The sequence below is a fragment of the Pangasianodon hypophthalmus genome, chromosome 1 (genome assembly GCF_027358585.1).
Source record: "Pangasianodon hypophthalmus isolate fPanHyp1 chromosome 1, fPanHyp1.pri, whole genome shotgun sequence".
Lineage (NCBI taxonomy): Eukaryota > Metazoa > Chordata > Actinopteri > Siluriformes > Pangasiidae > Pangasianodon > Pangasianodon hypophthalmus.
The window spans coordinates 22,311,568-22,327,873 of NC_069710.1; the positions used below are offsets into that span (position 1 = coordinate 22,311,568).

General features: G+C 41.0%; 1 protein-coding gene and 1 long non-coding RNA gene across 2 annotated transcripts; one reads left to right on the top strand and one right to left on the bottom strand.

The window, feature by feature from the left end:
* Positions 1–4,008: 4,008 nt before the first annotated feature.
* Positions 4,009–14,047, top strand: nradd (neurotrophin receptor associated death domain). The gene is made up of 6 exons (XM_026939608.3): positions 4,009–4,506; positions 9,105–9,237; positions 9,932–10,300; positions 12,179–12,407; positions 12,645–12,787; positions 12,902–14,047. Exons 1-6 carry the CDS (start codon positions 4,453–4,455, stop codon positions 13,210–13,212), a joined length of 1,239 nt encoding a protein of 412 aa, XP_026795409.1. The 5' UTR covers positions 4,009–4,452; the 3' UTR covers positions 13,213–14,047.
* A 691-nt stretch (positions 14,048–14,738) lies between these two features.
* LOC128318054 (uncharacterized) lies at positions 14,739–15,923 on the bottom strand. The gene is made up of 3 exons (XR_008301507.1): positions 15,766–15,923; positions 15,608–15,661; positions 14,739–14,852 (listed from the first exon to the last, which is right to left on the bottom strand). It is a non-coding gene; the product is annotated as an uncharacterized LOC128318054 (long non-coding RNA).
* Between the last annotated feature and the right edge of the window lie 383 nt (positions 15,924–16,306).

Consider the following 16,306-nt stretch of genomic DNA (forward strand, 5'->3'; position numbering starts at 1 on the left):
GAACAAGGGGAGGGGGTGTTATGGTCACTATTCCGTCTCTGATCTGCCAGGCTGACAATGGGAGGAGGGCTCGACACCTCGCTCTCCATAAAAGCAGGTATCTCCTTCCCAGTCCCGAGGCAGGGGGAAGGAGGAAGAGAAATGGAAAGCCCCTGACAATTACTTGTTGTCTGAGTACTTAACTGTTAGAACCACAAGCACTTGTGAACAACCACAAATCCTCTCCACCCCTCCCAGATTCACTGCTGACCACCTATTTGTTAGCCTCTGGAAATCTACAGGACGAGCTGCCGCTGTTTTTTACTGCAGCTTTCTTTTCAGTGTTCTGTAACTTTTTACCCCAGTATGACGAGCCTGATTATGGGTTTGGACTTGCAGTGTAAATGCCATCAGGTGCTGCAATCACTGACGGTATGATACATCAGATCTGTTTATGTGATGGTTTGAAATTTAGACATCTAGATTTTGAAAAATGTGAATTTACTGCCTTCATAAGCAGAGCTTAAGTTAGATATATTGTGTTTTTAAAGCAATTGAAAAGAATGCAGTATGGTGCACTTACATGCTTTTCTGAATCAGCTGCATTTAAAGTTTTTATCAAATCAAATCTACCTGCTTATATCTACTACTTTGGCCCTAATATGATTGTATTTTGGTGCTCAACATTCATATTTCAATAGAACTGAGAAGCTGTTTTAGCCTTTCATGATGAATTCTAAAAGTGTATTTTCTGCATGTCCACAGAGACATTTCCTCAATATTAGACTAAATTACAATCAGTTAAACTAGAAATGACTAAAACATCACTATAGTTTTTTTACCTTTCAGTTCACATACTTAAAATTATTCTAAAATATATCAGGAAGCCATTTCACGAACTTTCACTTTTTTATCGGTCACTTCAAGAAAAGGTTTGTACTGCTTGTCATTTTCAGTCCACAAAGATGAGGTGGACAACATGGAGCAAACAGCGAGACAACTCTGACAAAGCAAATCCACATCAACAGCTGCTTTTTTAACTGAATAGAGCTTCAATACTTTGAATAGAGCTTCAATACTTTGAATAGAGCATCAATAGAGCAATGTGCAATCCAGTTGTTGTTTTGGCCCTGATGAAGAGTTACCCCTCAAAAACAGGCTGTGTAGAAGTGGTGCTATCTGATCTCCTTCATTCAAATGAATCAATGCAGATTTAATATGATTTGCTGAAATGGAAAACATATGTTATAGTAAAGATCAAGATAACCAATTACAGGACAGCCTGATGACACAAAAATCAAAACACAAAAAAAACAGTCAAGTCACATATCCAGTAACCTAAAATGGGCTGAATTGACAGTAAATTTAACAACATTTACAGATATTTAGATGTTTGCACATAAAATGCACATAAAATACTGTTTTATACGTATTTAAAGAAAGTGAAAATGTCTTCAATAATAACAAACTGAAAAGTTTGGAAATTTATTACTATTCAGAGCAGCAAGGAGTAAAACAATCAATAAAAATGATCAAATCAATTTGCCTTTTCATTTAAAGCTGTATATTTTCTCTTTGGTAAACTGTTAGGCAGTTTTCTAAGGAAACTGGATGTTAGGTTATTCCAGGCTCCTTGGAAAACTTGATACAGTTCTTTTGTCTCTGCAGATAAAATCCCAGACAGCCATGATAATGTGAAAACATTAACTCATATGGTCCATTACTTAATAAAATACTAAAATAAACTGTATCATTGACATTGAAAGAAATAATTTAGGCAAATATCTCTTTTATTCTTAAAATGTATGCATAAAATAGTTATGTAAGAACTTTTCTATACAAACAATGGTATCTATGACCATATTTATGAAATTTATTGCCATTTATTTAAATATTTAAAAGTGTGTACACTGGACGAATATTTGTTGTGAACACGTTTGTTTATAAATCATAAGTAAAATTGGATATTTTCCAAATAAAAATATTATTTGAGTTAGAATGTGATTTATATTTTGTGTATGTGTAAATCTGCATGAATCAGACTTGTGTTGAGGTTCGTATTGTGTAGCCTGGTGTAGCGCTTGTAAAGCATCAGCTGTGCTTTACTAAACTGAGTGTGTAAACAGCCAGTGGATGCTGAGACACATATCTGTTTTATTCTTTTCTCTTTTCCTCAGTAGTTGCATACTTCTCTTTCTGTGTCTCTTTGAAGCTCTCCTCTCATTGTAATTTGGGGGCTGTCTCCATTTGTTGCCCTCTGAAGTATCCAGACCACATGTGGTGCATCCCTGCGGTTTTACGACCACTGCCACTGACCGCTTGTTTATCTAGAAGACCTTCAGTCCCTCTGATTCAAAAAAAGACTGGACTATCCGTCTCAAGTGAAGAAGAGCATACAGCTATAGGCAGAATAGGTCCCTAATACACACACTACTATGAATATGATGATGCTGACTACAATAGTCATAAACCCTGTGATGGACTGGCATCCTACCCAGGGTGTATTCCCACCTCATGGCCAGTGTTTCTGGGGATAAGCACCAGATCCACCACAGCCCTCCCTCACGGAAAAATCACATACATGTCACATGTGATCATAAGGATTTCACGTGTGATTGTGTGACTAATATATGATCACATGTGAAAATCATGTGAAGGTAAGTTTTAACATGTTTTGTCCTGAACACGTGGCATCATGTGAACAATATGGAATAATGTGTGAAAAATAAATTATTCTGCATTTTTCAGAAAAATCAGAAAATTCTACTTCATATGTAAAAAATGACATAATAATGAATTAATAAATAAATGAATCGTGTGCCTCATGTGTGAAAAATCATATGTGAAACGTCCACTATGTGTGAAAAACTGTGCAGAATAATATTGTACATGCAAAGTGTGCAAAACATTATGTGTCTAAAATCCATGTGTAAATCTGACATGTGTATCAGGTGATCGTCCTCTGCAACTGATCCAGAATGCAGCTGCACAACTGGTTTTCAACCTTCCTAAGTTCTCCCACACCACCCCATTGCTGCGCTCCCTCCACTGGCTTCCTGTAGCTGCCTGCATCAGATTTAAAACACTGATGCTCGCCTACAAAGCCAAAAACTGACCAGCACCCACTTATCTCAAAGCACTTATCACACCTCGAGCGCCACCACGCTCCCTCCGATCCTCTAGCACTGCTCGACTGGTCCCACCATCTCTCAGGGCACAAGGAAGGCATGCATCGAGACTCTTCTCTGTTCTGGCACCAAGGTGGAGGAATGAACTTCCCCTAGATGTCCAAACAGCTGAGTGACTGGCAGTCTTCAAACGACGGCTAAAGACTTACCTCTTCATAAAATACTTAAATTAGCACTTTCACAAAAAAAAAAAAAAATAAATTACCTCCCCAACAGAGTCTTGGACTAATGGTATTCCTAGTTTGTGACCTAGTGAGCCAATATCAGAATGTATTTTTGATAGACTTCAAAGCACTATTGTAAGTTGCTCTGGATGAGGGCGTCTGCCAAATGCCATAAATGTAAATGTAAATGTCACATCCATGTGACTTTATTCAGTGAATATAGCAAGAAGAAGAAGAAGAATTAATTACAGTTCACTGGTGTCATTTCTCCCACTATGCACTAGGCCGCTAATACAGTGACACACTAATTGCAATTCATCCATCCATCCATCTATCCATCCATCCATCCTGTTCTCCATCCATCCATTCATCCATCCATCCATCCGTTCATCCATTTATCCATTTCTCCAGCCATCCATCCATCCATCCGTTCATCCGTCCATCCATTTATCCATTTCTCCAGCCATCCATCCATCCATCCATCCGTTCATCCGTCCATCCATTCATCTCCTTTCTCTATCCCTAATTCTTTCCTTTTTTAAATTTTTTTAATTTTGGAAACTTCCATTTCCCAACCACCATTCTGTCTCTCCGGTCTTCCCTCTGTCCAATCAGGAACGAAAAGAGAAGTGACGTCACAGCGGCACGCAGAAGCGGCTCATAAGCGGCTCGCTGCACATTTCAGTGTTGTGGCGGTAGTGCGCGAGGAGCGGCGCGTGTCCCGGTCGCTTTATCACGGAAACAAACTCAATCCCAACAGGAAACGACACCGGGATTATTTCTCATTCCTGTATCAGTGTTTCTAGAGTATATAGAGTCCATGTATCAGTGTTACTAGAGTATATAGAGTCCATGTATCAGTGTTACTAGAGTATATAGAGTCCATGTATCAGTGTTACTAGAGTATATAGAGTCCATGTATCAGTGTTACTAGTCTAGAGAAGCTGTAACGCGCGCGCGGAGAGCTCACACTGCTCTTTTCAGCAGTTCACGTTTGTACATGTGCGCGCAGCTTTTCACACACACACACACACACACACACACACACACACACACAGAGCTTCCACAGCCCTGAGCCACGCTCCGTGATTCCTGCGCGAGCCTGAAAGCAGAAGGCAGAGATGAAGTTTGTGGCTGCAGTGCTCGCGCTTTCCCTCCACATCACAGCCCTGAAGGTGAGTCGAAGCAGCGTTATGAGCTTTAATAACGTGTTACACTGTATTTCCGCTTTTCTCAAACATACTGCATGAAGAACAATGCTTTTCAGCTTTACTTCTGCTTAGAAATACATGTTCTGTTAGAAGATATCTGATCTGTGTAATATCTGCTATCTGTAAACTGTTTACAGTGAGGGACCCATTTAACTGTAACACTTCAAAAAACCAGGACCTCCTCAGTATAGATTTATTTTGCAAATGAAATGTTAAGAAAAAATGTTTAAATGTGTACAATAATGGCAGCAGTATGATAACAATAACAAAGAGATTTTTCCCCGTTTTTATTAACATTCTCATAGTCGATCATTGTCATGTATGTGGTTTCTATAACTAACAAAAGTCTTTAAAAAATGATGGATCCTTGGCTGTTTTTTTTTTTTTTTTTTTTTTACCACTTGGAGAACCATGGATTTTATACTTTTAACAGCAAAGAAATTATGAGTGTAGTTGTGTGAAAGAAAGAAGAATAAGAATAAGATTACTACTACTACTACTACTACTACTACTAATAATAATAATAATAATGATGATGAACAGTGACCCTAATGATTAATGAAGACAAAGATTATAATAAGTAATCTTAATAAATTTTAGCCATAAAAGGTTTCACTGAGTATTACACTGGCAAGTTTCATATATACAACAGGACAAGCAATGATACTCTACACCATCAACATTTCATCTGTTTTCTTCTAAAAACTATGGAAATATAAAGTATACATGACCAAATATACAAATTTTGGCTATAGAACTAATGCTGTGTGTTTGTACTGAGCTAGAAATGTGCTATTAAACTTTGGTCTTTGTTCCTTTTTCACATATAATCTCTCCTAAACGCTGATATCCTTTAGAGATATGTGCTATAATAACAGGTCATGAGAATTCTTAATGCAAGCTCTGGCTTTAAGTCTCGTCAAGTATTCCTCGGAGAAGCCAGATGTCCCAGCGCTCGTCTTAAACAAATCGTTCCCACAAAAATGCTCTCTTTATTCTCTGTATCAAAACATGGCATCCCGCAGACTGAAAAAAAAAAGCTATGATCTAATCAGTTTGTTATGCTGTCTGTCTTCAAACGAGGACTCTATTCATGTGCTCATGCTAGCTTTTGTTTTAGGTAGAAAATCAGTGTAAGGCAGATGCGGGTCATTCAGTGCATGGAAAGAGTGTGGAGGGATGAGGACAGTGCCACATCTGTCCCTCATGTCAGCTCTCGGTGAAAAGGCAACCACAGCTTAACTATTGCTGGGGCTGTGTGTATGCAGAGTGTAGTAATTATCCTCATTTTCTCCTGGTCTGCGGACGGCGAGGGGGGAGAGTTTGCAGTTTAGTAATTTGACTTTCCGTTTTGCTGCATGGCTTTGGTATGTGTGTGCATGTGTGTGTGTGCGCGTGTGTGTGTGTGTGGGTTCCTCTTGAACTCCAAACCCTCCCCTTCCTCAAACAGACTCCTTTGATGCGACTGCTCGGGGTCTCCAGCTTCTAACTGGCAGGTCTGTAAATGAGCTTGAAGTTTTATAGGTGAGAGAGAGAGAGAGAGAGAGAGAGAGCTTGATAAGCATGTCGTTTAATGTCTCCTGATTAAAGGGATGAAACATTTGTGGAAACACGTGTCACCTTTCAGGTTTCATCTTTGCAGGAATTACAACAAGTACTTTTGGAAATAGCAGTCTTGCATTCACTTGAATTGCACATTGGATGTGTTCAATTTTTTAAACTTTTAAATGTTAATAATTATATAATTAATAAGATTGGTGCAGAGTCTAGTTCTCTTTAGTGTGGACATGCATGTTTTTTTTTGTTTTTTTGTTTTTACTTTCACTAAGCCCTGCGTAATGAGATGATTTTGTGTAGAGCAGGCAAACTAATATATACAAATCACAAATACTAGATAATGTTGATCATTTTGGATTGCTAGTATATACGTTGTTATCATAGTATATGTTATTGAAGCTTGTTGTTTTAGTTATTGTTCTTTGTTACATGATTTATTATTTGTAAAAATGGCAGACTGCCCACCCTCTTCCTGCTGTTGATCTGCAGACCGGCTGCTGTTGATGGTTTGTGACAGACACCTGGGTGTGAAGCAGTGGCAATGAAGTTGTTTTCTGACTGAGCTCCAACCTCGAGTGGCTTTACATGTGTTCAACTTTCAGGCCTATCGTTAATCCCTTACACACTCCACATGTGCCCATACATCAAGTTCAGTCAGCAGCATGTGTGTGTGTGTGTGTGTGTGTGAGAGAGAGAGAGAGAGAGAGAGAGAGAGTGTGTGTGTGAGAGTGTGAGTGACCAGGACAGCCGTAGAGCAGAGCTCCCTTTGAAGCCCTCGCTGATCTTTGGTGGTCCTTTGCTGGCAACCTGGTGGAAACAGGAACCTCTTAAGCTAGTGCTGAACAACTGTGCCCTCTCTAGGGGACCTATCCCCAGTCCCTCAGAGCGAAGGATAAAATCTTTGTTGAGAGACTTCAGGATCAAAGGCACGAGCCTGTTCCATGCTAACTGACTTCTTTCGTATGCGTCGTCTCCACCTCACCGAGTCCACTCACAGACCTTGTGGTCATTCCGCTGATGTTTAACCATCTGGAGTTTATTCAGTGTTTGATTTAAGTTGCAGTGTTTAGAGACGGTTAGTGCCAGCATAGTTTATAGAGTAGGCAACATTTAATGCCATATTAGGAAATTAAAAGGGGAAATGTCCTTAATTTCCTAATATGGCATTCAGTGTGACCTAAAACAGCTTGTGGGGTTTCTCTCTTGCACGTCTCCCTCACTTGTTATTTTTAAATTATGTTAAGGAGTATATGACGTGAGTAGTGTGATGATATAACATTTTTGCCTTTTAACCTGCAAATATTGGTTAGATAGCAAAGTGAAGCGAAACCAGACACAGAGCGTGAATATGTCCAGACATACAGTATATTCCTCCCTTTGGTGTTATGCTTTGAAAGGGACTTTAAGGGGTTAAGCATGAAACAGAGGCTTTTGGATCTATTCTAAATGCATGCCTATATCATACAATATCCTGAAGTCCAGATCCTGTTATTATAGCACTCGTTCCCTCAGTCACGTTTAATCAGCACTGCATCTTTTATAACCGTAATACCAACTTATTAAAGTCTGCCATGATGATTATGGAATGTGCAGCCAAGGCTGTAGACTGGAACAAGTTTTAGCCTGTGGGTATAGCTTTGTGTGTGTGTGTGTTCACATTCGACAGGACAGCACACGCTGCCCAGAGATCAGAGAGAGACATCAGAGGGGTTGTTGAGGTTTTGCTTTTCCCCCACTTTGCAGGAGGTTAGTTGTTAGACATCTGTTTGCTCTTGTCAGCTCCCTGGAGGGGAAAAGGCCAGTCTGCCTTAAACCTAGCACACGTTTCAAACACCGCAGTCCTGACCTTTTCTCACACATCTGCGGAGCTGCAATGGGAACACATCAAAGGTCCCAGCGCACATTCACATGCTAGACTTGCCTCGTCTGTCCACACCCTGTCCTCGGGACTGCGACTGTGTCCCCTCCCCTCTGTCGCTCCTTCCCTCAGAGCACATGCGAGGACAGCTGTGGTATTTCTGCTTCATACCCATGGCCTGTGCACCCGTCCTCGTCTTGCCTTTTCCTGTGATTGAGGGTGGGTGGTTCTCTCGGGTCTCTTTTGTCCCATTTGCATTCACGCCCATGTGTGTAATGTCCCAGAGTGCCAGGATTGCCTTACCCTCCTCCCAGAACCTCTCCCTCACTCTCTCTTGTGTTTTAATATCTTCTTTCCATTGTGTGTGGCTGGGTTTGATTAAAGCCAGTCACAGCTGTTAGACAGTAAGACACACTGGAGACATACCAGGGTTTAGGACCATTCAGACACGGGTCCCGTCGCCAATCATTACAGACCAGAACCAACACTTAGGGAGGATTAGATACAGTACATTTATATTTACAGTTAGACACTTGGCATATGCTTTTATCCAAAGTGGCTTATAAGCACAACGCTGAGCAGTTGAAGACTGATGGCGTTGCTCAAGGGCTTTTTAGCACAGCTCTCGCTTTCGTTCTATTAAGCGTTATTGAGGAAGTATGTATGTGCCATGTTTTCTACTCTATTCTGGTGTTGTGGAAATGTAGTGTATCGGAAAGTGAGCTGATTTATTTTAAGGTACATAATTTCTAGTGTGACAGACGAGTGCGAAGTATGCAGAAAGAGGTTCGGGTGTAACGTTAAGAGACTCGCACCAAAAGGTTATCTGATCTCTGGTGTCCTCATCTGTCTTCAGAAGAGACTATTGATCCTCTCATTTGCATTGCTAATAGCTGATTGTTCTCACCACAGCCCCCCTTAACTTGCTGGACCACTCAAAACCTTTGATATGCTTGTGCCAGAGAGCAGTTGAGTAACGTTTTCGTCAGACGCTTTTCAAAAGGATTGTATATTCATTTATGTAATAAAAATCAAATATGTTTGTTTTATAGTAGCACTGTAATTAGTGCTGCTCTCCATTTACATCTGCTGTAGTATTAAAAACATATAACTTGTCGTATGTGTGTATGTGTTTCTGTTTGTGCAGGTGGTGGCAGGTGATGTGTGTGTTAGCGGGAAGTATACGTCCTCGGGTGAGTGTTGTAGTCTGTGTCCTGCAGGCACAGGAGTGGCGTCCAATTGTGAACAAGACGACACCAAATGCCAGCCATGCCAAGAGGGTGAGTGTTCCAGATCCAGCTCTGAAATCGTATGTGTGTACGTATATGGTATCACATGCGTTGATTTGTATCACACAATCCACACTTATTAGCTTTAATGACTCATTTTTATTTAGTCATTTTTGTAGTCAGTGACATTTAGCTGGATTTTCAAACGTGTGGCGGTCTGGCTTCTTACCCAGCATGATCTTTTCATTTTCAGCATGTCCATGTAGATTTGATTAAATATATTTATGTTTTCTCAAAGCTTAGGTGTCATAATAAGTTTTATAACGAGAAGAAAGCAAAGCGTAATTTTTATTCAGCCACAGGGTTTTCCCAGACATCCATCTCTTTCTTTCTTTCTGTCTTTTCTTTCTTTCTGTCTTTTCTTTCTTTCTTTCTTTCTGTCTTTTCTTTCTGTCTTTTCTTTCTTTCTTTCTTTCTGTACCCTATTTAAGGATCACATGTTTTGATAGGCTTAGAATGTGCAACTGAAAGTCAACTATTTGAGAGTTTCTTTGCCTTTGAACACAAAAATCCGAAGTGTGTTCTGACATGCCTAATACATGTATACAGTATTTGCCGTGTGAATAGATAAGCATTTATTCTGAACTCTCTCAGTATCTTAATCCAGTGTGTGTGAAGTGTAGTTCCATGTATGAATTTAGATGTCTGTGTTAGCTGAAATCTCATTCTTTCTCCTTCATCACAGGTGTGACTTTCTCAGGCTCTGAGGGACTGTCAGGGTGTCGGCCTTGTTCACAATGCCCTTCAGGTATCCCCCAGCTGGCACGCTGCACCATCACCCAAGACACCCACTGTGACTGCGGCAAGGGCTTCTTCCTGTGGAAGCGGATGAACGACACCGATGCTGTCTGTGCCCCGTGTGCCGTTTGTGGCCGAGGAGAGGGCGTAGTGCGGGAGTGTGGCCCTGCAGGAAACACTGTGTGTCAGCCATGTGGTCCCGGCACCTTCTCTGAGGATAAAAGCTACAACCACACCTGCATGCCATGCTCCCAGTGCGGAGAGGAAGAGGTGGAGATCAGGCCATGCCAGCCCAAGTCAGACACACTCTGCATGGGTGGGTACACGATTCTAAAACTTTAGCTGATCAGTGACAGATATACAAATAATTACAATTAATTAAAGGATTTTAGATATAGTAATACCAATTACATATAGATAATAACTGGAATACAATATGTAAAGCCTAAAATACAAAAATACACAAAGAAATGACTGATCACTAAACAATATTATATAGCAAAGGCTATGTAAATAATCTGTGAGCATGAAATAGGCCATTCACAGCCAATTCTCACAGCAGACCCATCCTAGGTTTTTGATCCTTAGCAATTATATTTAATTTTCTGTGATACTGCTGTTTAATTTTCTATCACACCAAATACATATTATTTGATGAAAATGTGTATTGTTAACCAAACCAGAGCAGCACTAACCTCTTTGTGGTCCATGCGTGTGTGCTTGTGGATAAACACGCTGCTGCTCACAGGTCTTACAGAATAAACAATTATTCCATTTGTGATAGTTTCTGCTCTAATTTGGCTCACAGCAGAGCCAGATTTTTTTATGACTGTTTTGGTTGCTTTTGGTCGGCCAAACAAAACTCGCATTTTCATGTGGAGTCGGTTACACAGGCCAAGCCAAGCTGCAAATGACGGTTACAACTCACACACTACTAAACATAACACAACACAAAGTAACTGCAATTGTTCATAGTTTAAAGGCTTTGACTAGAAGAATGATTTAAATATGACTGCAGATTGAATTTATCAGTTATGATTGCTGATATCCCCTTGAATTTAGTGTTACATACAGTGTATTATCTGTATGATGAACATGTTGCTAAGAGCAGCACCTCTGAGAGAGAAATGTTTTACATTTGAACAGTCAGGAAACCATTTTCCATGTCTCTTCACATCAAGTACATAGCTGTAGTGATGTATTTAAGCACAAGTCAGGCTTACAGAGTGCACCGGCAAAACCTTTCTAACAGGGTTAATAAAACTGTAAACATGATGCAGTGCCTTCATCATTATGCTGATGTATCTGAAGGTACTGAAGGAATAAAACTGGTTTTAAATTGTGCCTCAGAGCTGACACCTACACCAGCTGCCCCAGTGTGAAACGTGTGAGATGTGTTAAGTTGGTTAACAGGTTTTGAGGCAGCTGGATAGTGGGTCATGACCCACATTGATTGCTAGAGGACTGCATTGATCTCTCTCTCGTGCACACACACACACACACACACACACACACACACACACACACACACACACACACACACAAACAAACCTGAGGCACAGCATGAGACAAGACACTCGACCTAAACAGGGAAAGGCAGCAATGTTTGATCTGCATTTAGGGAGCCCACAAGGGTGTGTGTGTGTGCGTGTGTGTGTGTGAAATATTCATTTGGTTGGAGGGGATTTCCGCTATAGCATGGGTATGAAGCCTTGCTGAGTGATATTTGTGTTGTACTGCATGCCTGTTCCTTCCTTACGTTTCAGCTTACTACCTGGTACTCCAGTCTCGCCTGGCACGCAGGCGGTTTCTGGCCATGTGTTGCTCAGATTCCTATCTTGTGTGTGTGTGTGGGTGTGTGTGTGTGTGTGTGTGTGTGTGTGACAAGAGTGTCAGCTTGCTCCTCTTAATGTGGCTGTTGGAATTCTTCATAGCTTCAAACTCTGCTTGAGACCAGATGTTGTTCCCGTCACTATTAATAAACATGTTATTAAGCATTTAAAGCAACGGAATACAGTGATGATTTTTGGGTAGAGAGAAAACCAACAAGTCATGTCATTTGCAAAAAATCTATAAACAAACAAAGAACAGATTTAACTGCTATGGTGTGGATCCTAACAGAGGAATGGAAAGTTTACAGATGCCAAAATCCTTTGTTGAAACTGGAAATATCCTCTGAATTCTTTGCGTGCAGATCGAGACCTGCACATCTTTTCGCGGAATGGATCTGAGGGGCCGTGGGAGTTTCCACGTCGACCTGTTTCGTCCGACGAGGAGCGTGAGAAGAAGAACAGAGTGGTGACTGGATCTGAAGCTCCAGACCTTAGCTCTCAGCACCATCAGGGAGGCAACAATATCCTGATCTATGTATCTGTGCTAGCAGCCGTGGTGCTGGGACTCCTGATCTACGTCGCCTACAAGTGGTGAGGACTCTGACAATAAGATTTTATCATTCCGTAAAAATAACACTACAGCATTAACCCTTAAAGATATGGCTCAGTGAAAAATGCTAATCTGGCAAATAGTTGCCTCTTAGCATGATTGCATTTACATAGTACCAGTTAGTAGCTATTCATTTATTTGCAGGCAGCCATTTTATCTGAACCCAACTGGCTGACCGGTATGAGTTATAAGCTAATAAATATGTCTGTGTGTATTAGCTGGAAATCATTCCAGCAGAAGGCGGCTCTGGGGAAAGCCCGTGCTGCAGAGCTGAACAACGTGGTCGAGGGCGAGAAGCTACACAGCGACAGCGGCGTGTTCCTCGACTCTCACAGCCTGCAGGAGAGCCAGCCGAGCAAAGGTAAGCACAGCAGTCTCAGATCACGTCCTCACCTCCATGTGCATTACATCGTCACCACTGATATGTCCAGGCAGGATGCTGAATGCTGAGCCCACACTTTACTCTTCTCTGCAGGCAGTAAGCAGGACAGCAAGCAGGACTCACGCTACATTAACCTGCCCCCTCACAGGCAGGAGGAGGTGGAGAAGCTCCTGGCTGAGGGTGGAGGTCGGAGCTGGAGGCAGCTGGCCACTTTGTTGGGTTACGAGCAGGAGCGAGTGGACATGTTTGGCCGTGGTGAGGACCCCATCCACACACTGCTTACTGACTGGGCACAACAGGACAGCTCAACACTCGAGCTGCTGTCCACCGCACTGAGCAACATCGAGCGCCACGATGTAGCCAAAGCACTCAGTTCCCCCAATCAAGGTATTACCATGGTCTGAATTCACTTCATTTCAGTGGCCTGAAAGATGGACAGCAATGGACCCTAATGAGGAAAAGAGCACAGCACTCGTTTCTGCCTGACATGGAGAGACTTTACACTCCAAACGTGAGGAAAAGAACTGTATCCTGCTTGTTTTATATCGATATAAGTGCCTTTTTGCTCAATTTTGCAGCGCTTTCCACCAAGAATGGATGCTCTGCTCGTCTTCCGTTCAAGACTGTTTCAGTATTTATGTGCAGAGGACAGACTTCCTTTTCAGAGTGTTGACAAGCCAGAGCAAAACGTAATACTGGCTTTATAATAGGGAAAAAACTGGCCCTTTGTTCTTCATACCGCATTATAGTAAACGTTGTCATTAAGAGTGGTTCAGATGGCTTTGGTTACTGCCTGTGGGTTGCATCAAAAAGCAGGGAACGTGTTTCAGTGCTGTTTTCCACACTCACTCTTGCAGGAGGAGGAGCGTTTTGTTTTGGAGGAGTTATTATTCCTGCAAAAAATGCTTCGTCTTTCTAATGCAAACATTCAGATTCTTTGAACCTGAGCACAGCTTTCCAATGTGTGACTCAGTTTTCCCCCAAACTGAAACAAACGTACACACATGCTGTAAATGAAAAAGGAAGCAATGTTGTTTTATGGACAAACTATGTGTTGTATGTTAGCAAATACCTAATCATAAAGCACTGTTTCCTTCTGTGTGTAAACAGTTGATCAAATTATACAACTAGAAATATATCAGTGATAGGGAGCAGCACCATGTGACTGTATTGTTTGTCCTGTCAATCATGAAAAACATTTGTCTTTTCTTTGTCTTTTAATAAAAAATAATAACAGCCTGTGTGAGCAAAGAATGGGAGCATTTTCAATGAGACAACTTTTGTATTGACTCAGTTATAAGGTACAACAGTGATAACCTGCGAGAGAGACAGGACTGTCTTATAACAGTTAAGTACAGAATTAAACATGATGGGGCATGCTGTTGTAGGAAAATAATATATGACGAGGTGGAGTGATATGGCCTGAAACGAAGCGGAGTCACTGTTACAACCCTGAAGTGTTTTACTTTCTTCAAACAGCACATACAAAAAGTCACGCTGATACGCAGGACTCCTCCATTAATGTTAAACACAACACCTGTCTCTGTACAGAAGACATTTAAGTGGAAATTTAATACCACTGCATCCCTAATCACAAATATTACAGAAACAATGGACCTGAAACTTATTTGCTTGCATACTTTGTCTTCAGTAACTAAAGATTTCGATATGAAGAGTAAAGCGCTGATCTGCAGTGGATATTAAAGGTCTACATGCCCCTGCAGGTTTTGTGATATAAAAAACAATTTGAAAAACACATAGAAACTTTTTAGGGGGGAAAAAGAAAAAACTTACAATTACCTGGTTGCACAAGTGTGCATACTCTCTTGTAATGATATGTGACTGTGCTCAGAATGAACCAATCACATTCAAACTCATGTTCAAAAGTAATTATCATACAGCTGTCATCAATGACGTGAATCTGATTAACCCCCAATTAAAGGTCAGCTTTTCTGTAGGATTTTCTTTATAACATCATCTTGGTTTCATCCAACTGTTGAAGCCATGGTCCTCCAAGAGCTTCCAAAGCATGCACAGGATCTCACTGTGGAAGGGTATCAATCAGGAGAGGAGTACTAAAGAATTTACAAAATTTTAACATGCAACACCATGAAGGCCATCATCAAGAAGTGGAAAAAATGGGGCACCACAGTGACGTGACATACCAAGTACAGGACGTCCCTCCAAAAACAACAACAAAAGACAAGAAAAACCCTTATCAGGGAAGCTGGCAAGAGACCTACAGCAACATTAAAGGAGCTGCAGGAATATCTGGCAAGTATTTATCACTCTCTGCATGTGACAATGTCTCACATTTTTCACCTCTGGGCTATGGGGTAGGGTGGCTAGATGGAAGCCTTTTCTCACGAGGAAAAAACAAAAACAAAACATCTATAAGTCACCCCAAACCATGTGGCAAAATGTGTCTATAGTGTAATGAAACCAAGGCAGAACTTTTTGGGCATACAGTCTGGTCCATAATTTGGACAGTGACACAATTTTTGTAATTTTGTTTCTGTACACCACCACAATGGATTTGAAATGAAGCAGTCAAGATGTGATTGAAGTGTAGACCTTCAGAGAGTGACAAACACAGATATTCCTGCAGCTCCTTTAACGTTGCTGCAGGTGTCTTGGCAGCTTCCCTGATAAGTGTTTTTCTTGTCTTTTGTCTATTTTGGAGGGACGTCCTGTTCTTGGTAATGTCACAGTGGTCCAAATACTTATGGACCTGACTGTAATTCTGAAAGATATGCTTGGTGCAAAAACTAGTCAACGCTCAAAGAACACCAAACTTACGGTGAAGCATGGTGGTGGCAGCATCATCCATTCTCTTCAGCTGGGACTGGGGCTCTAGTCAAGATAGATGGAACAATGGTTAGTTCCAAATACCAATTTATTTTGGCACAAAACCTGAAGGCCTCTGTTAGACAAATGAAGGGGAAGAAAACATTCACCTTCCAGCACAATAACAACCCAAAGCACAAACATAAGTCAACAAAGGAATGGCTTCAGAAGTTCAAGAGATCCCCTCACAATCTGATAGATCTGGAGCATTTCTGCAAGGAAGAGTGGAATAAAATTGTTGAATTAAGATGCGCTAAGTTGGTAGACTCTTACTCAAAAACACAGAGTGCTGTATTACAAGCAAAGGGTATTTTAACAAAGCATTAGTTAAGAAGTGTGCACACTTATGCAACCAGGTTATTGAAAATGTTTCTATTTGTTTTTTGCTTGAATTTTGCTGGTTGGCGTATCACATTAAAGGTGGAAAAAGATCTGACATGATTTACCTTGGTTTCAATTTTTACATCACAAAAAAACCCTGCAAGTTTATAGTAGAGCTTCTACATCCACTGTATTTCATAACTACCTGACAACCTTTTGTGAATTCTCCATTATGCTTGTATTGGCATTTCTTTTTAGTTGTATCGATCAACAATAAGATAAATCAAGTAAGCGCTGGGTAAATCCACCACTCATGCAACAAAACATCTC

Coding starts and splice junctions, on each gene's coding strand:
- nradd (XM_026939608.3), top strand. CDS start 4,453: ATGAAGTTTGTGGCTGCAGTGCTCGCGCTTTCCCTCCACATCACAGCC. Junction 4,507..9,104: donor TCCACATCACAGCCCTGAAG/GTGAGTCGAAGC, acceptor CTGTTTGTGCAG/GTGGTGGCAGGTGATGTGTG. Junction 12,788..12,901: donor GGAGAGCCAGCCGAGCAAAG/GTAAGCACAGCA, acceptor TCTTCTCTGCAG/GCAGTAAGCAGGACAGCAAG.